Raw genomic sequence first — 20,215 nt, 5'->3', positions numbered from 1 at the left:
CCCCCGTAGTGGAAGCACAGTCTTAACACTAGACCACCAGGGAATTCACTAGGGGTTTTCAAAGGGAACAGAAGACTCAACAAAATCTTCACACAGTTTACCAGTTTATTTGTCCTAAATAAATACAGTCTGAGAATATCCATACTCCCACAAACAATGCCCTTCCCAAAAGAGCAGCTTAAGATATAGATGCACATTTTTGCAGCGCGTGTTCTCAAGTTAGGCTCAGGACGGTGTTTGTCCTGACTTGTGCAGGACTGGATCTGGCTATGAAGACTCCCCCCAGGTTCCCTTCTCTGCTTCAGAGCTGAGTCCCCTGCTAGGACCCCTACAGCCTGTTCCTCCTCTTGGAGCACCTGCTGCCTCTCCTCTCTGTGTGGCCCTGTGGCCGGCCGCTCGCAGAGAGCTCTGTCCTATATCACCAGATACCACCACAGGCCCCATGCCAACTCCTGACCCTGGAGGCAGCTCGCCCAGGACAAGGGGAGAAACTGAGGCACAGGGCAAATGGATGGAAAGCCGGCTGGAGGCTGAGAGCCCCCGACAAAGGAGGAAAGGGACACTGACCATCCTCCCCCTGGGATCCCCCAGGGCCTGGTTCCCTAGGGAGCAAGAGGAGGGACGACACCACCCTTTGTCTTCTCTTCGCAGATCAAAGGTTCGGGTCCACGTTCTCCTGGTCTGAGGTTCCTTCCTCATCATCTGGGGACTCCTATATCAGAGCCAGAGAAACCCACTCATGGGCTTGTACCATCCCCTAGAGTCACAGCTGGGGAGCCAGCATCTCCGTCCTGCCCTCGCCTCCAATGGAGCCAGAGGAGGCTATGCCACCCCCACCCTAGTGTTTTTGGCCTTCCCTTCCTCTTAGCTCCCAGGCTACCCACGGCCACATTCTGCCCACCATTGGGTGACTCCCTCTTACCAGGCTGAGGGCCCTGTCCCGCCACAGGGTAGCATAGAAGCTCAGCACGCGGGGGTCACAGCGAACCACCATGGGGTCAAAGTCCAACACACGGAGGCCCTGCAGGCTGCGGGCCCGGGAAAGGGCCACGTAGGCCTGGCCGCTGGCAAACACACGGCCCAGAGACATCTCCACACAATCCAGGGACATGCCCTGGGGCAGGGAGAGACAGGGCTGGAGCCACCTCAGCCTGTATTCACTTGTGCCCAAAAAGCTGACCCCACCACCACCAGCCCAGCTATGGCCCCTGATCTCCTCACCCCATTCATAGCGTCTGAGCCAGAGAGACAGGATGACTGGTGTCTGAGTAAGGGGGTGTCCAGGAAATATGGATCCAAGATAAGAGCAGAGGGATAAGGGTGAAAGGAAAGAGCTCAGGTCTGGGTCAGACAGGCATGGAAACGAGTCTTGCTCTGCCTGGCACTACATGTATGACCCTGGACGAGTCACTTAACCTCTCTGACTTTGGTTTCCTCTTCTGTAAAACAGAAGTGATTCTTACAACTATACCTCACAGAGTGGTCATAACATGTTAAAATTAACATATCCAATAGTGGCTCAGAAAATGGCAGGAGAGGAAAGAAGGGAAATATATGTGTCCAGGAAAGAGGCAGGATGGGAAATGTACTAAAGAAAGGTTTTTCTACAGCTGGTCTGGAACCTTCCATCACTCCCAAGGCCTTTAAGACCCCCACCCTTCAACGTGCCCAGGCGTGTCCTGCCCCCTCCACCCTGCCCTGCTGCCACCCCCTGCACTCACCTGGCTCTTGTGAATGGAAATGGCCCAGGCCAGCTGCAAGGGCAGCTGCTGCCGGCTGAGGAGCTGGCCTCCAGTGGTCTGCACCGTCCAGCGGTCAGCACGGATGACCTCGGTGACTCCACACAGGAACCGTACCTGGGGCAGCCCTGAGGGAGGTGCGGAGAAGTCTCACCTTTCATTCCCACGTCAGGACTCCAAGGTGAGACCTGTCCTCACCTTTCCATGGTAGCCTTTTCCTCCATACGCTAACCCTGGGGCCCTGCTGCGAACCCGAGCAGTGGGACTGCTTCCCCACCACTTACCTCTCCCCTCGGCCTCGAACCCGACTACCACCCCTCGGGCACCATTCACCAAGCCCCGAGACACTGCCAAGTTCTTCACCAGCATCACCTGCGAGGGAAGGGAAACGGGAAGCATAGAGAGCCGGGCATCCCTACGCCTGGTCTCAGCTCCAGGCATTGCTGTGAGGCTGGGGGTTGTCATGGAGAGGCACTGAGTCCACGGATCCCTGGAGCAAGCTGCTTTATTTCCCTAGGTTTCCCCCTTGTGTCAAAGGAGAATGGCATTTGCTCAGTTTGCCTTAGAAGGAGGGGATAAAGAATAATAAGGTGACAGGGCTTTGACAATGACCATGTCTATTACAGGTTGTTTATGAACCGCAGTCTTGAGCAATAGCCTTCTTCCAACCACTGTGCCTGAAATTTCCCCTGGGGTCCTTTGAAACCTAAGGAAAGGCCCCCATTTGGCTACCCTCACTCTCATGGAAGGAAGGAGAGACTCAATATAGGGTGCACTACAGAAGACAATTGTGTGCAATAGGTATTTTACTCTGCATTTATTTATTGATATTTTTGGCTGAGCTGGGTCTTTGTTGCAGTGCATGGTGTGGAGCATGAGCTCTAGAGCAGGTGGGCTCAGCAGCTGTGACTGGTGCTCTCTAGTCGCCGCGCTCAGGTTTAGTTGCCCCGTTGCATGTGCAATCTTAGTATCCCGACCAGAGATGGAACCCTCATCCCCTGCATTGAAAGGCAAATTCTTAACTATTGGACCACCAAGGAAGTCCCCTTCTCTGAATTTAGAGATGAGGAAACCCAGCTCCAGCAAAGGAGAGTGATCTGTCTAAAGCAACACTGCTTGGAGCGCCAAGTGGGAGAAGAGGGCAGCAGTGGAAAATAGAAGACAGGAAGGTGGGCGGGAACAGGAGGGAAAGAGTTTATTGTGGCCACAGGTGGGTCTTCTGGCCATGGAGCAGCCTGTACAGAAGGGCAGGGGTCTGGGAGGACCCACTTCCCACTCACCTGGGCCCCCAGCTTTAGCTGAAGGAGCTGGCTAACAGGACACTGGGCATCCAGGGTCCGGGCTTGCTCAGGGTCACTGTCCATGGCCTCAAAGCTGTGTACTTCGCCTGGGGAAAGAGTCGGGCAGACAGACCACAAGTCACTGACTTGTGACTCAATTTCCAAAAAACCGCACATTAGCCCAGGGCCTGGGGGAGGCAGTGAGGACACCTCAGGCCTAGCTGGGGCTCTGAAGTCAGAGGCCTGTTCAAGTCTCAGTGTTTACTGGCTGAGTCACTTTGACCCAGAAAAGGTCACACCTCTCAAAGTCACAATTACATCCGCAGATGTAGGGGACTTTTTGGCCGTAAAGGCTAGTGACCAAGATATTCAAATGACACCAAGGGTCCAGGCTACCTGGAGTGGGGGCGGAGAGGGGGGAGATGTCTGCCTGATGGCCTTTTCTAGCTGGTCTGGCCTAGCTCCAGCTCTCAGCTTACCTGGTAGTTCCTGCAGCTGCCTCTCATTGGTAAGGGCCACGTCATCCTGGTGGGTGCAGAGCCTTGTGGCCACAATCCCATCTCGCCCCACCTTGTGGGCAGCTGTGGCCCGGAGCTGGCGGGTGACTTCATCTGAGCACCTGCGGAGGCCAGGTTATCAGGGCAGAGCTGAGCTGAACACCAGGGTAAGTGGAGCATGTGGCCCACATGTAGCCCACGTGTCAGGCCATGGACCAGGCCTGGGGACTGGACGGGGCACCAGGGCAAGATTTGCTGGTTCCCAGGCTGGCCAACTTGTTTCTTCCTCACTTGGACCCCAGACATGGAGCAACGGTGCATGACTGTGATCAGGGGCAGGCACCCTTCCCTATGTCTGTCCTCTGATTGGAACTAGTTGCCCTCCTGAGGAAGTTGGATCTGATGAGTGAGCACGGGCCAGAGAGTTAGAGATGCAGACGAGGCTCTGAGGTTGAGGCTGATGCCCTGTAATACTGGCACCCTATCATCAGATCACCCTCCAGGCTACAATTTTCTAGTCCCTTGCCTGCTGCCTTACAGGAAAAAAAAATCTAGCCTATGTTTCTATTTTCCCCATTTCAAGCCTTCCTCCTGGGGAAGACTGGGTGCTGCAGCAACTCAAGTGGGAGGAGGGGGCAGAAGTTGGGACCATCTCTGACTGCTCTGCCACTCAGCCTTCGTCTTGTCCCTGCACTGCTGGTGTGTGCCACGCACTTTCCTACCTGCCTCCTGGAAAGCCCCTCACCACCACCCATCCCCAGTTTGACTTGGGTCTCAAGGCCCAGCTCTGGCTCATTTCTTCTGCCCCCCTTGGCCTCCTTTCCACTCCCGTGTTAGAGCAGTTGTAGCATCTCAACCTTATGTCCTTGCTAGGGTAGGATCACATCTGCAACCTCTCCTCCCACACCAGTTGACCCCATGGACTCTAAGAGTAGAAGGAACTTGGGTTTCAGCATAAGACCCGAGTGCAATTCCAGCTCGGCCACTTATTAGCCATGACTCTGGGCAAGTCACTTCATCTCTTTTGAACCCTAGTTTCTGCATCTATAAAATGGGAGTGTCTCTATCTGCCTGAAATGTACTCTGTGCCAGGCCCCGTGCTGGCTGATGCTCACAGAGTGACCGTCTCGTATGGGGTCATGAAGCACTTCTCCCCCTTCTCTGGGTCCCTGTGCTCCTCTCTGATCCATGCTTGGATCCTCATCCAGTGGCCCCTTCTCTCTTCACCAGGCCCCACCTGCCCAGCCGCACAGCTTGCAGCAGAGAGATGAAGGTCTTGTCTGTTTGCCTCCACACCTCAGTCAGTTCCAGGGTCACTGGGACACACCTCCTCCAGCTCTTGGCCTGGTGGGAGCAAGGTGGGGGGGTCAGGGAGCAGAGCAGACCCCCATGGGGGTTAGGGCCAGAGGGCAAGTGGTACCTGGAAGCAGAACTGCGGGAGCTGGGATCCCTTGGTTACAGGTGGCAGCTGCAGGAAGTCCCCACAGATGATGAGCTGGATCCCTCCGAATGGCTTATTCTGCTGCCGGACAGCTCTGGAGAGGAGCACAGGGTGCTCTAGGGGCTGGGGTGGTTGGGTTCCACCCAGAAGACCACCAGAACCCAGTCCTCACTGCACATACTGACCTGGCCACGGCCTCCAGCTTGTCAAACAGGTCCGCTTCCACCATGGAGATCTCATCAATGACTAGCCGCTGGCAGTTCAGCCAACCCTGCCGCACACCGGGCCGCTGGGCCAGGGCCACACACTGGGCCAGGGGAGCCTGGCCTGAGCCAATACCTGTGAGGGACACTATTCAGCCTGGGCTGAGATCCCAGCACTGTCTCAACCCTGACCTCCCCTCCCTTCCCACCAGCCTGGCTTGCTCCCAGTTTAAACCCCAGGAGCTCTCACTTACCTGCAAAGGCATGGAGGGTAGTACCCCCGATGTGGCAGGCTGCCACCCCAGTGCTGGCAGTGGCCACAGTGCCCGTGGGAGGCAGTGAGCCCAGGATACGCTTCAGCAGGTAAGACTTCCCCGTCCCTGGGCAGAGGGCAAAGTCAGCACCACTTCTCCTGCATCCCAGCACACCCCTGTTCTCCCCACACCCACTCTGCCCCACCACTACCTGCACTTCCAGTGAAGAAAATGCTCTGGCCTTTCAGGACAGCCCTCAGGACAGCAGCCTGTTCCTTGGAAAGCTCTGGTTTGGTGGGGGGCAATCTCAGCCTCTTCACAGGCAGGGGCCACCTTGTGACTTCCTGGGGGGAGAGGGCTGTCTCAGGACCTCCCCACATCTCCTCGGCATCACCCCCTCCCTTCTTGGTCTGGTAGGTAGCCCTTTGTGTCTCTGCTGGCTTCTCTCCTTGGAGCCCTTGGGCAGCCTTGGCTCAACTGGAGATCTTGGCTCAACTGGAGAGTCCAGGTCTCTCCCTGAGGAAGGGATCAAAGCTGGATCTCCACTGACTCTGGGTATCACCCCTAAAGTCCCCTGTCTGCAGGTCTAGATTCTCCTCAGCATCCTCTCCTGGGTTCCCTAACTCTCCTGGTCCTCCAACCCATCCTTTGTTCTCGCAACTTTTCCTGTCACAATCTGTCTCTTTGACCTAAAATCTCCTAAGCCAAACCCTGCTGAGCCAGGGCCCCTTTTTGCCCCATCTCCATCTTCTCTCCAGCTTAGTCTCAAACCCCTGTGGTTTGTGATCCATCTTTTCCAGTTTGTGAACACTGTCACATCCACCAGACTTTGTCCCCCAACACCTCCCCCGCATCTGATTGGACCTGTGGGCTGCCCCTAACACAGCTGATCACTTTATTCTCTCCAAAACCTCCTCTCCTCCTCAAGGAGGACCTCATTCCTACATTTCTGAAGCACCTTCTCTGCTTTCTCTTTTAACGTGACCTAAGCGCATTTTCCCTATTCTCAATCTCAAGGATTGCACTATGAGAAACACAAGCACAATTCCCTTATTTCCGTTAGTCTCAGAAGCCTGATGAATATCTCCTCTGAAGTAATCAGCAGCCATCTCAAATACCACCACCATCTTCCCCCTAAACTTGGGCTTCCTCAGTCTCTTCCATCTCCCACTCCCCAAGGCGACCCCCGTTCTCCGATGTCCTCACGGTGCGGGGCTTGGCTCCCGCCCGAGGTTCCGTGGGCCGCTTCACCGGCGTGGTATCCGTGACCCGGGTGGCCGCCGCACGCCGCAACTCCTCGGGCTGCACGGGGCTGATGCTGATGAAGTCGCGGGGCCGCGGGCCAAGCAGCTGCGTGCGGGCGGAGGCCGGCCCGGGACCCGGGGCCGCCGCCAGCTTGAGGCGCAGCGTGTGCAGGAAGCGGCGCAGGCGGTCCGGGGGGCAATCGGAGAGCAGCAGCTGGACGGCGCTGGCCCGGGGAGTGCTGTCGGCGGGGAACCGCAGAGTGCTGCGCCCGGCTGCAGCGAAGCGGGTGAAGAGGCGCGCGGCGCGCACGGGGAAGCAGCGTGGCCGCCCAGCGGGCCCGGGCGCCTGCAGCCTCAGCATCAACTCGCGGCGCTCGTTACGACCCAGGCTTAGCTCCGCGGTGCGTAGGGACTGGCGCCTTCGCGGCTGCCCACCGGGGCTCAGCTCCTCCACGGCCACACGGCACCGCAGTTCTCCGTCCTCGCATTCTGCGGCCGCTGCCTGGGTGCCCGAAAGCATCGCCGCCGCCTCTGCAGGTCTGCAAAAAGACCGGAGCACAGGCGTCACAGGGACTCAGGGGACATCATAGGTGGTACAGAAGTCTGGACAGGGAGCCCAGTCAAAGCCACAAAGGGTCCCAGGGCTGTCACTGGTAACACAAAGAGGTCACGGAGACTGTAAAAGCACCCTGGGGGCAAACAGGAAATTCTCCTAGACATTTCTCTCCCACACAATAATTTCCAGAGCTGCGGATGGGCAACGTCAAGCGCACCAAGGATTGGGAACCTCTGCTGTCCGACAAGAGCCACAGAAGAAGGGAGCCCCTGAACAGAAAAGAAGCTTGCTTCTAAGAGACCCAGGGCGGGCACGGGAATCTTGAGTCCTCTCTGCAAGGAAGGAGGAGACTCACTTGTGGAGGTAAGCAGGACTGAGATGTATGTTATCAGCGCCTTCCCTCTCCCAGCTACGTTCACTGGTTTATATGCAGCCAAGCTAGTGTCACTATTTCCCATGTACAGAAGTGGAAAACAGGCTGAAAGAGACCACAACGGCTGGTAGGAGTCAGGGATCGTGGGATTCGGAAGCTCTGGTGCTTCCCATCTCTAAGGTGGGGTGGAAGTGAAATTATTTGGCTACGGAAATAGCGGAGGGACCCTGGCTTCCGGGAACCAGTCCACGTGCCGTCTGATTCATTCGTATGCACCCTCCTGGCAGGGACCCCTTGAAGAAGAACATTCTGCCTCCCACGTCTGGGATCAGGTGGACACTCACTCGTGCCAGCACTCGGACGAACCAGTTGAGACAAGTCGGCCTGCAGGCAGTAGTAGCACACTGGAAACTTTCAAATTCTGGGAGTAGAGAATCATCCTATCACCTGCAGGAGCTTTAAATTTTCTAGCCAATCAGAGAAAGCGGACGTGACAAGGGGCGTGTCTTTCTGTGCCTTTCTACCCTCAGAGCTTGGGCTGTACCAATAGCACGCCAGAGGAAGGAGGCTTATTGTGGTGGCGGAGCATACCAAGTCGCGCGGACGAGTGGATGTAGTGGGAGGGGACGGAGACTACAGCTGGGCCGCGCGTGGATTAGTGTCACCAATCGCGTCTCTGAAGATTTATTTTCAAGACCTTGCCTCCAACACAGACTTCCTCCCCTCTAGCCCTCACACAGCGGCTGAACTTGGCCTTGGGTAAGAGCTGCCTCCCATCTCTGTTTACACTCACGGGACCTTTGTCCATTTCTGGGCAGACCGCCCCCCAGCCCTTGCCCCCTGACCGAGACCTGCTGCTCCCGCTGCCCCCACCCCCAGTTCCTTCCACGCTTATCGGTCTTTGTGTCATTTTACTCATTTGTCTGTCCCATCCGTCTGAGACGCATCAGTGAAGAACTGAGACCTGTGACCAAGTGCTCAGAGAGTACAAGTGAAGTGAGCGAGCCTCCGTCTTCAGGAATGCGTATCCCTCTCATTGCACTGAATGCATAGGGAATTTGTTTTTAATTTTCTTTCCCCTCATTAAATCTTGGAATGACTAGCTAGAAGGCATCTTACAGGTGAGTCAGCTCGCTCATTTATTCAATTGCCCACATTTTTCAAATTAGGAAACCAAGGCTCCAGGTGTCACATAGCTTATAGATAGCAAAACAAACCCTGGAAGCCAAGTCTAAGCCTGTTAGTTTAACTACTACACTACTCTGCTCCCAGAGAGAGAGAGAAAGAGAGACAGAGGCTGGTCTAACCTGGTGAAGGGAGTCCAGGCCTGAACTGGAATCTCAGCTCCTGAAAGGCAATTTGTTATGCCAGACCTGCAGGTTTGATGTTTCCTTAATGTCTCTAAGCAAGTTTCCTTAATGTCTCAAGCCTTTGTTTCCTTATATTTAAAAATGGAGAAAGATGAAAATGTGATGATTGCATAACTATGACTATACTAAAAACCATAAAATTATTTGCTTTAAATTGTATGGTATGTGAATTGTATCTCAATAAAACTGTTAGGAAAAAATAAAAATGAAAAGTATTTTTCCTCTTAAATGTTGTTTTGACACATGACTACTAGTGGCACAGAAAAAAAATTAGTATCACTGTTGTAAGCAGAATAATGATACCCCCTCAAATATGTCTACATCCTAATCCCCAGATTCCTTTTGTATGTTACTTTACATAGCAAAAGGGACTTTGCAGATGTGATAAATTAAGGATCTTGACATAGGGAGACTACCCTGGGTTGTCTGGGTGGGCTCAATTAGGATTCTTATAAGGGAGGCTAGAGAGAGGAGATGTGATGAATAAGTGGACATGTGTGTCTTTGTGTGTGTGTGAAAGAAAAAGAGAGAAAGGCTGATTTGAAGATGTTACTGCTAGCCTAGAAAATGGAAGAAAGGGCCATGAACCAAGCCATATGGGATACAGGTTTCTTGAAGCTAGAAAAGGCTAGAGGAAGTGGGTTCCCCTCTAGATTCACCAGAAGGAACACAGCTCTTGATTTTAGTCCAATGAGACACATTTTAGGCCTCCAGAACTGCAAGATAATAAGTTTGTCTTGTTTTAAGCCACCAAATTTGTGGTAATTTGTTACAGTAGCTATAACAATAAGAAACAAATACAATCACGAGCTAGAAAATGAAAGCTGGGGTTATGAATGTAAGTCTGTGTCTATTTCCAAAGCCTATGTTCTCTCTGCCCACTACCCTGTGCTCAAAGTAGGCCCAGCACACTCACACAGCCTGCTCCCTTCTCCCTTCTCTCTGTGTAGTATCCCAGACTGGTTCTAGAGAAAGCATGGAGACTTCCATACGTATTTTCCCCCAGTATTTTTTTCTTCTGGACTCACCATGCAGCTTGCGGGATTTTAGTTCACCAACCAGGGATCTAAACCAGCCTCTTGCAGTGAAAGCCCCGAGTCATAACCACTGGACTGCAAGGGAATTCCCTCAAAAATTTTTTTTTAATTGTAAAATATACGTAATATAAAACTCACCATACTATTTTTCAGTATACAATTCATTACCATTGACTGCATTCAGATATTGTATAACCATCACCACTATTTCCAGAAAAGTTTCATTATTCTGAAACAGAAACTTTGTACCCATTAGACCAGATATCCTGGAATGTGAAGTCAAGTGGACCTTAGGAAGCATCACTACGAACAAAGCTAGTGGAGGTGATGGAATTCCAGTTGAGCTATTTCAAATCCTGAAAGATGATGCTGTGAAAGCGCTGCACTCAATATGCCAGCAAATTTGGAAAACTCAGCAGTGGCCACAGGACTGGAAAAGGTCCGTTTTCATTCCAATCCCAAAGAAAGGCAATGCCAAAGAATGCTCAAACTACTGCACAATTGCACTCATCTCACACGCTAGTAAAGTGATGCTTAAAATTCTCCAAGTCAGGCTTCAGCAATACATGAACTGTGAACTTCCAGATGTTCAAGCTGGATTTAGAAAAGGCAGAGGAACCAGAGATCAAATTGCCAACATCCGCTGGATCATTGAAAAAGCAAGAGAGTTCCAAAAAAACATCTATTTCTGCTTTATTGACTATGCCAAAGCCTTTGACTGTGTGGATCACAATAAATTGCGGAAAATTCTGAAAGAGATGGGAATACCAGACCACCTGACCTGCCTCTTGAGAAACCTGTATGCAGGTCAGGAAGCAACAGTTAGAACTGGACATGGAACAACAGACTGGTTCCGAATAGGAAAAGAAGTACGTCAAGGCTGTATATTGTCACCCTGCTTATTTAACTTATATGCAGAGTACATCATGAGAAATGCTGGGCTGGATGAAGCACAAGCCGGAATCAAGATTGCCAGGAGAAATATCAATAACCTCAGATATGCAGATGACACCACCCTTATGGCAGAAAGTGAAGAAGAACTAAACAGCCTCTTGATGAAAGTGAAAGAGGAGAGTGAAAAAGTTGGCTTAAAGCTCAACATTCAGAAAACTAAGATCATGGCATCTGGTCCCATCACTTCATGGCAAATAGATGGGGAAACAGTGGAAACAGCGGCAGACTTTATTTTGGGGGGCTCCAAAATCACTGCAGATGGTGACTGCAGCCATGAAATTAAAAGACACTTACTCCTTGGAAGGAAAGTTATGACCAACCTAGATAGCATATTCAAAAGCAGAGACATTACTTTGTAAACAAAGGTTCGTCTAAGCATATTCAAAAGCAGAGACATTACTTTGTAAACAAAGGTCCGTCTGAGCATACTCAAAAGCAGAGACATTACTTTGTCAACAAAGGTCCATCTAAGCATATTCAAAAGCAGAGACATTACTTTGTCAACAAAGGTCTGTCTAATCAAGGCTATGGTTTTCCCAGTAGTCATGTATGGATGTGAGAGCTGGACTATAAAGCTGAGCGCCAAAGAATTGATGGTTTTGAACTGTGGTGTTGGAGAAGACTCTTGAGAGTCCCTTGGACTGCAAGGAGATCCAACCAGTCCATCCTAAAGGAGATCAGTCCTGGGTGTTCATGGAAGGACTGATGTTGAAGCTGAAACTCTAGTACTTTGACCACCTGATGCAAACAGCTGACTCATTTGAAAAGACCCTGATGCTGGAAAAGATTGAGGGTAAGAGGAGAAGGGGATGACAGAAGATAAGATGGTTGGATGGCATCACCGACTCAATGGACATGGGTTTGGGTGGACTCCGGGAGTTGGTGATAGACAGGGAGGCCTGGCATGCTGCAGTTCTTGGGGTCGCCAAGAGTTGGACAGGACTGAGCAACTGAACTGAACTGAGACAATAACTCCCATTCCTCTGTTCTCAGCCCCTGACACCCCAAATATTTTATTCTGAAAATATATTCCAACATGTACAGAAAGATTGAAAGCCTTTTCCAGTGAACACCCTATACTTACCATCAAGATTCTACAATTAATATTTTGCTGTATTTGTTTTGTGTGTTAGTCGCTCCGTCGTGCCTGACTCTTTGCGACCCCATGGACTATAGGTTGCCAGGCTCCTCTGTCCATGGAATTCTCCAGGTAAGAATACTGTAGTGGGTTGCCATTCCCTTTTCCAGGGGATCTTTGCAACCCAGGGATAGAACCAAGGTCTCTCGCATTGCAGGCAGATTCCTTACTGGCTGAGCCATCAGGGAAGTATTTAACACATCTATCCATCCCCACATTCATCAATCCATCTTTTGTGATGCAGTTCAAAGTTGCAGACAACAGTATATTTCACATCTAAACACTTCAACATGCATAGAATTAGCTAGAGTTTATGCTTAACTTTTTAATGCAAACTTTACATATAGTGAAATGCACAGATTATACAATATGTATTCTTGTGTGTATTGGCGTTTCACTCATCATGATTTTGAGATTCATCCATGTTGCTGACTGTATCAGTAGTTTGATCCTTTTTAGTGCTGAGTTGTGTTGCATTTTATGGATATACTACAGTTTATCCATTTTCCTGTTGATGGATATCTGGATTTTGTGGTATTTATGCTTTATTTTCTGTTGGAAAAATACCTAGGTGAAAAATTGCTGAGTCTTGGAGTTTATATTTAGTTTTATATGAAACTGCAAGAGCTTTTCCCAAAGTGGTTGTCTGCCCACCAGGTTAACAGTGAGTCCTTGGACAGAGGAAAGCTGGACACCGCTTGGCGACGGATTAACGGTCCTCAGGCTCCGCCCTCCTCCCCGCCCCAGCGCCACGGGTCTTCAGCTGGATCTTGATTGGCTGATGAAGGAGGGAGGCGGAGGCAGAGGAATTGCTCACATCTGTGACCCGACTTCCTCCCTATCGGCTTTGTGCAGCTTTTGCATCCGCAGGTCTTCTGCTCACTGCTGCCGCCGCGGGGTCAGTTCCAAGTGAAGCGCAACATTGCTCCCTGGTCTCCTCGCCTAACCCAAAGCCTGGTTTTAACGCAAGCTGTCTGGAGGAATGGATTTTCTTCATTATGACATTTCCTTCTCCAGCACTCTCTCTGTTCATCTTATCTGCTTTCTCCCACTTGGCGGTCTCAGTCCAGTCTCTGACTCACAAATAATGACATCAACACAGAACGGGGTGGTTTACTAATTGCACTGTTAGGCGTTTTCTCTTTTGGTATATAAAAGAGCCAGCCCTTCCCCTTTATGATCCTTTCTCGCCGTGCTCTCTCCACCTTTACAGTCCTAGGCTTATACAGTCTTGCAGAGGAGCTTGAAAGGGTGTTTCGTGGTCTTCCAGCTTACGGAGCACGAGTTCACCTCGCACTGCTGCTTCTTTGGGGCAGCTGACACTCATTTTATTGAACCTCCGGTACAGGTGATTCTGATTCTTCCTTATTAAAATACTCTCAAGTTCTACAACACACATTCCCTCATTTTTCCTACATACTGGCGGCTTGATGTCATTCTCCTTTGCTGATCCCTTTTCCTCAGGCAGCCCTCTCAATGTAGGAGAACTTTTTTTTTCCCCCTCCTGTTTTATCCAATCCCACGGATTATTAGCTACATGTTGATTCTCAATATTATGACCCCCGCCTGCCCTTCTCCTCTGATCTCCAGACCATATTCATTTGTCCTCCTGATGCTATCTCCACACAGATGCCTAAATGGCATGTTAAACTCACTCTCTCCAAAACAGATTTTAATCTCCTCCTCCGTGATACCTCAGCTGGTAAAGAATTCCCCTGCAATGCGGGAGACCTGGGTTCGATGCCTGGGTTGGGAAGATCCCCTGGAGAATGGAAAGGCTATTCATTCCAGTATTCTGGCCTGGAGAATTCCATGGACTGTACAGTCCATGGGGTCACAAAGAGTCGGACATGACTGAGCAGCTTTCATTTTCCAATACCATATAAACTTGTTTTTCTCTTGTCTTCATCTCTATAAATGGCACCTCCATTTTTAGCTCGAGTTGAAAACCACACCATATTCTTGATCCCTGCTTCACCTACAACATCCAGCTAACCATTGAAAAATATTGTTTCCACCTCCAAAATGTTTGTTTTGTTTTTTAAAATTGAGGTATAGTTGATATAAACAAAATGGAAATGAAATCTACGTACTGGGAGAAAATATTTGCAAATGATGCTACTGACAAAGGCTAACTTTCCAAATATACAAACAGCTCTTACAACTTAATGACAAAACCCCCGAAACAACCCTATCAAAAACTGGGAGGAAGATCTAAATACACGTTTCTCCAAAGATGACATACAGCTGGCCAATTGGTATATGAAAAGATGTTCAACATCACTAATTATCAGATAAATACAAATCAAAACTACAATGAGGTATCGAACCAGTCAGAATGGCCATCATTAAAAAATCCACAAACAACAAATGCTGGACAGGGTGTGGAGAATGTACACAGTTGGGGGGAATGTAAATTGTTACAGCTGAAACTGTTTGGGGTCGTTTGTGTGTATGGGGGTGGGCTCCAAAGAGCTGCCAGTACCATAGCCCTTTATGTCTCAGTGCAGAAAAGATTTCATTGAGAGGCAGAGTGATAGATAAGAAGTGATTTATTACAATAGGATGCTTGTCAGGCTTACAAGCAGGCGGACGAGGGCATGCTGCTGAGAACTTACTGGCCTACAGTTTTACAATCAAAGGAAAAGTAGGGAGGAGGAGAAGAACTTCTTTGTCACTCTTGAGTAGACGTCATGATTCCATCATTAGCTTCTCCTCTAGGGTGGGCAGGGGAATTTTCTTGTCCCTATATGGTCATGCTTTACATGTCCAGAGAACATGTCCTAGGGATCATTAACTTATTGAGTTCACTGGGCAGTATGTGTCTCATGCCACCATTGTTTTATTATTTGGGGCATGTCTCATGCTTTTGTTGCATAATTTTGTTGCTAAGCAAGGCTGCTTGGTTTGTGGCTAAGCAAACCTGCTCACTTTAGTAATCATTAACTTCCAGGGGTCTCCTATATTTTTTCTACCTACAATCCCCTGGTGGAATTAACTATTTAATCACCTACTTTATCCTTTTACTCTGTCCTTATCAAAATCACTATGGAAAATGGAAGCTGTACGGAGGTTCTCTATACAGTGGTTAGCAATCTGCTGTGCAACACAGGGGACACGAGTTCCATCCCTGGAACCCACATGCTGTGGGGCAACTGGGCCCATGAACCGCAACTACTGAGCCTGTGCTCTAGAGCCCATAAACCACAGTTGCTGAAGCCTACATGCACTAGAGACCGTGCCCTGCAAAAAGAGAGGCCACCTCAATGAGAAGCCCATACACTGCAACTAGAGAGTAGCCCAGCCCTTGATTAGTGCAAGTAGAGAAAGCCCAAGCACAGCAATGAAGACTCAGTGCAGCCAGAAATAAGATAAATAAATAAAAAAATTTTTAAAGTATCACTGAAATGTATTTTAAAAAATAAAAATAAAAAAACACTAAAAATAGAGTTACCGTATGATCTAAACAATCCCACTCCTGGGCATATATCAGGAGAAAACTCTGATTCAAAAAGATACATGAAACAACAACAACAACAAATCCCCAGAAGATATATACACCCCAATGTTCATAGCAGCACTTTTTACAATAGCTGAGACATAGAAGCAACCTAAATGTCCTTCATTAGTTGAATGAATAAAGAAAAATTTGAAGTATAGTTGATTTAAAATGTTGTTTCAAGCATAGCAAAGTGATATATATATATATATATGATATCCTTTTTCAGGTTTTTTTCTATTATAGGTTATCAAAATGTACTTTGAATCTATTCATTTCCCTCCATCCCCACACCACAACCTAGAGTTAGCAGCCTGTCAGATCTCCCCTGGATTACAGGATGCGTGCGTGCTAAATCGATTCAGTTGTGTCTGACGCTGCAACCTCATGGACTGCAGCTCACCAGGCTCCTCTGTCCATGGGATTCTCCAGGCAAGGATACTGGAGTGGGTTGCCATGCCCTCCTCCAGGGGATCTTCCTAACCCAGGGGTCAAACCCGAGTCTCATGCATTGGCAGGCAGATTCTTTACCACCAGTACCACCTGGGAAGCTCCCTGGATTAGAGCAGTTGACTCATAATCTCTCTGGATTCCTGGATTCTGCTCTGTCCCCCCTACAATCCTTTCTCCAAACAGCAGCAGGTGGGATCTTTTCAAACACGTAAATCAGATGTTGCTACTGCTCCAGTTAAAGGCTTTCAATGCCTTCCTAGGCTAGTCCTCCTTACCATAGCCTGAGGCCAACTCTCTCCCTTTCTTCTACTGTGACCTCAAATCTTCCACTTTCTTCTTCTATTTAAAGATTTATTGATTTAATTTATTGACTGTGCTGGGTCTTCATTGCTGCTCACGGGCTTTTCTCTAGTTGCCATGAGCAGGAGCTACTCTCTAGTTGCAGTGGATGGGCTTCTCATGGCAGGGCTTATCTTGTGCAGCAAGGGCTCTAGGCGCACAGGCTTCAGTTGCTTGTGGTGAGTGGACTCAGTAGTCGTGGCTCGCAGGCTGTAGAGAACAGGCTCAGTAGCTGTAGTGCATGGGCTTAGTTGTTCCTTGGCATATTCGATCTTTCCAGACCAGGGATCGAACCCCTGTCCCCTGCTTTGGCAGGCGGATTCTCAACCACTGGACCACCAGGGAAGTCCTACCACCTTCTTCTTTACTCACTGTGCTTCTGTCACACTTGTCCCCTTTGTGTTCCTTGACGACCCCATGCCAGAGTCTTTGCGTTTGCTGTTTCTTTTGTATGAAATACCGCCCCCCTCTCCCCTTTGCCTCTTTTTGGGACTTTCTCTTTCTCATCTTTCATGTCTCAGCTGAAATTTCCACTCTGTGGAAAGATTTCCCCCACCACCACTCACACCATATCTAAAATTACTATTTTATTACCTGTTTATTTCCCTTAGAAAACATTCCACATTGTGTTGTTATCATGGTCATTTGTTTATTTGCCTATTATCACTCTCTTCCGGCTTTAAGAGGGCAGAGATCACCCTTGTCACATTATGGCTTTGTGCCCTGTGTTTAGAACAGTGCCCGAGACATGGTAACCTCTCAACAGATATTATTGAATGGATATTTATCAATGAATAATGAAGCCATTCTCTCCAAGTCCTGACCCTCTATCTCTACTATCTCTTGAATCTGCTTCTACCATCCTTATAAACCACTGGCCTGTTTCCAGCTCCATTGACTCCAACCTGGATTTCTGTGACAATCTCTGACCCAGTGGGTCTCCATGTCTCTCTTGCCCTGTCACCATTCTTCACATACTAGTTCTCCATTTTTTTTGTTTTTTAAAAAAATTATTTTTAATTGAAGGATAATTGCTTTCAGTGTTGTGTTGGTCTCTGACATACATCAACATGAATCAGCCATAGGTTTATATATGTCCTCTCCCTCTTGAACCTCCCTCCTAACACCTCCCTTCCCACTGCTTCTAGGTTGTCACAGAGCCCTGTTTGAGTTCCCTGAGTCACACAGCAAATTCCCACTGGCTATCTATTTCACACATGGCAGTGTATATGTTTCCATGCTACTCTCTCCATTCATCCCACCCACACACAACAGTTCCAAAAATAAGGTATTAATATGAAAATCCATGTCAGATCCTGTTTCAGTGTTTCAGCAGCCCCCAGCTACTTGCAGGAAAATTTTCTAGTCTCTCAGGTCAGTATTCAAGGCACTCAGTACTCTAGCTCCTGTTGCCTTCTTGGTGGCATCTTTCTGAACTCCCCACCACCATCACACACAAATGACCACAGACACCTGCCTACAGTCCCCTAACAAGTCAGGGTGTTCTACAAGTTCTCTTTGTGAGACATTCCCACTTCCTAAATTCCTGCGACTCCTCCTCTGCCCCCATCCATCTAACCCTGCTAGAATACAGCTTAGTCACTCCAGCCCTCTGGAAACCAGCTCTTAGCACACACGGTGTACCCCTTCTTAGGACTTGTCTACTCTCCTACTGATTCATACCTCTCCAATGTAGGGCCTAGGCTTTTGAATAGCCTGATCACACAGTGCTGCCAAAAGACATAATTTAGTAGAGAGCACAGACTCTGGAGTCAGGTGAGGTTTGAATCCTCCGGCCACGACTTATCAGTCAAGTGATCTTATACAGGTCTAAGCTTTGGATTCTTTTTTTTTTGTCTGAGATGAATCTTTGTTGCTATGAGGGCTTGTCTCTAGTTGTGGTGGGTAGGGGCTACTATCCAGTTCCAGTGTGAGGGCTTCTCATTGTGCTGGCTTCTTTTGTTGCAGAGCACGGGCTCTAGGGCGCAAGGCTTCAGTAGTTGCCACATATGGGCTCAGTAGTTGTGGTTCCCAGGCTCTAGAGACAGGCTCAGTAGTTGTGGCACACAGGCTTAGTTGCTCTTTGGCACGTAGGATCTTCTTGGATCAGGGATCAAACCCATGTCTCCTGCATTGGCAGGCAAATTCTTTACCACTGAGCCACCAGGGAGAAGACTCTTGAGAGTCCCTTGGGCTGCAAAGAGATCAAACAAGTCCATCCTAAAGGAAATCAGTCCTGAATATTCATTGGAAGGACTGATGCTGAAGCTGAAACTCCAATACTTTGACCATCTGATGCGAGGAGCTGACTCATTGGAAAAGACCATGATGCTGGGAAAGACTGAGGGCAGGAGGAGAAAGGGACGATAGAGGATGAGATGGTTAGATGGCATCACCAACTCAATGCACATGAGTTTGAGCAAGCTCTGGGAGTTGATGATGGACAGGGAAGCCTGGAGTGCTGCAGTCCATGGGGTGGCAAAGAGCTGGACACGACTGAGCTGAACTGAACTGAGTCACTGGAGAAGCCTCTAAGCTTTGAATTCTTGATCTGTAAAATGAGGATAAAAATTCTGTCTATTTCATGGATGGGAACCTACTTTTGTGAGGATTAAATGAAATATATGTGAAGAGTTTAGTACAGTGAGCAGATACCGGAGGTGTCCTAAGTTCTTCTGAGTGAACATACAAATGCCAGGATGATGTATTGGAAAACATACCGCTTCAGAGGCACTCAGTAAACTTTGTTGATCAAATGGCACACATGCAAAACAGACTCCATCCCTTCCAAGGCCCTAGACTTTCAATGACATCCCATTGCCCTGAGGTTAAAATGACCCTCAAGGTCCTCACTGTATGGAGCTCTGTCTTCTTCTCCAGCCTGGTCTCCCTACACACACACACACACACACACACACACACACACACACCTGTTTCCTGCCTCCATACCATTGCTCACATTGTTCCCTCTGCCTGGAATGCCATTCTGTCTTAGTTTTGGTGCCCTTCCTCTGTGCATTTTCCCTCACATTTAACACTTAGTTTTCTCTGTTTACATGCCTTTCTTTCCTGATAAAGGCCAAGGACACTTGGTCCTTCTGTTATCTTCCAGCCATTAGTGTGGGGCCTGACAAATAATCACGGCAAATAAAATCTTCGTGTTGAAAGAATGTGTGTAGTGTGGAGGCAACAACTAGAGGGACAGCATAGGCTGGATGGGGAAAAACTGAGACCAAAGTGGTGATCAGTGACTTACTTTCAGTAGCAACAGAGATGACTGAATTTCAGAACTGACCTCACTCCCACTCCACCCCCACCATGAATTGCTTCTGTGCAACCACATGAATTCCCCAGGGTCTCTGATCTCAGGCAAATGGAACCTGAGTTTCTAGATACAGGACCTTCTGAGTCCTCAGGCATTGGGTACACCAGCTGCACAGTTCTGCAGGTTGAGGGACTTATACCATGTGGTGGCTTTAAGAGGTGTAATGGCAACCCACTCCAGTGTTCTTGCCTGGAGAATCCCAGGGACGGGGGAGCCTGGTGGGCTGCCGTCTATGGGGTCGCACAAAGTCAGACACGACTGAAGCGACTTAGCAGCAGCAGCAGCAGCCATGTACACTGACTGTCTCTGTTTCCCCAAGCTGGATTTTCTTTATCCCTTTAGATGAAGGAACCCAGGCACAGGTGTGAAGAAAAAGTATGACCCCCGTCTTCCTTCCCTTTGGTCCTGGAGCTCCAGGATGCCCTTTTCCATGCTGGCTGGAAGTGCCTTGGAAGTCTGAGGGCCAGCAGAAGGCAGTGAAAGGGGAGCTAGGTCAACTGGCACAGCTGCTGC

The 20,215-nt window shown here is 49.2% G+C and overlaps 1 protein-coding gene across 2 annotated transcripts; it reads right to left on the bottom strand.

Annotated features, from left to right (window-relative positions):
• Positions 1-582: 582 nt before the first annotated feature.
• Positions 583-8,070, bottom strand: PIF1 (PIF1 5'-to-3' DNA helicase). 2 transcript variants are annotated; one of them, XM_019967831.2, is made up of 12 exons: positions 6,621-7,178; positions 5,626-5,758; positions 5,415-5,540; positions 5,143-5,296; positions 4,937-5,051; positions 4,754-4,860; positions 3,499-3,638; positions 3,020-3,126; positions 2,024-2,111; positions 1,722-1,867; positions 923-1,114; positions 583-712 (listed from the first exon to the last, which is right to left on the bottom strand). In XM_019967831.2, the coding sequence occupies exons 1-12, from the start codon at positions 7,176-7,178 to the stop codon at positions 653-655; spliced, it is 1,926 nt and encodes a 641-aa protein (XP_019823390.2). In that variant the 3' UTR covers positions 583-652. The 2 variants fall into 2 exon arrangements, with proteins under 2 accessions (XP_019823390.2, XP_070653518.1); XM_070797417.1 differs by lacking the exon at positions 583-712 and adding an exon at positions 7,932-8,070 and having other exon boundaries at positions 839-1,114; positions 6,621-7,197.
• Between the last annotated feature and the right edge of the window lie 12,145 nt (positions 8,071-20,215).

This window comes from Bos indicus, chromosome 10, assembly GCF_029378745.1.
Source record: "Bos indicus isolate NIAB-ARS_2022 breed Sahiwal x Tharparkar chromosome 10, NIAB-ARS_B.indTharparkar_mat_pri_1.0, whole genome shotgun sequence".
Lineage (NCBI taxonomy): Eukaryota > Metazoa > Chordata > Mammalia > Artiodactyla > Bovidae > Bos > Bos indicus.
This window is presented reverse-complemented; position numbering and strand designations above follow the sequence as displayed.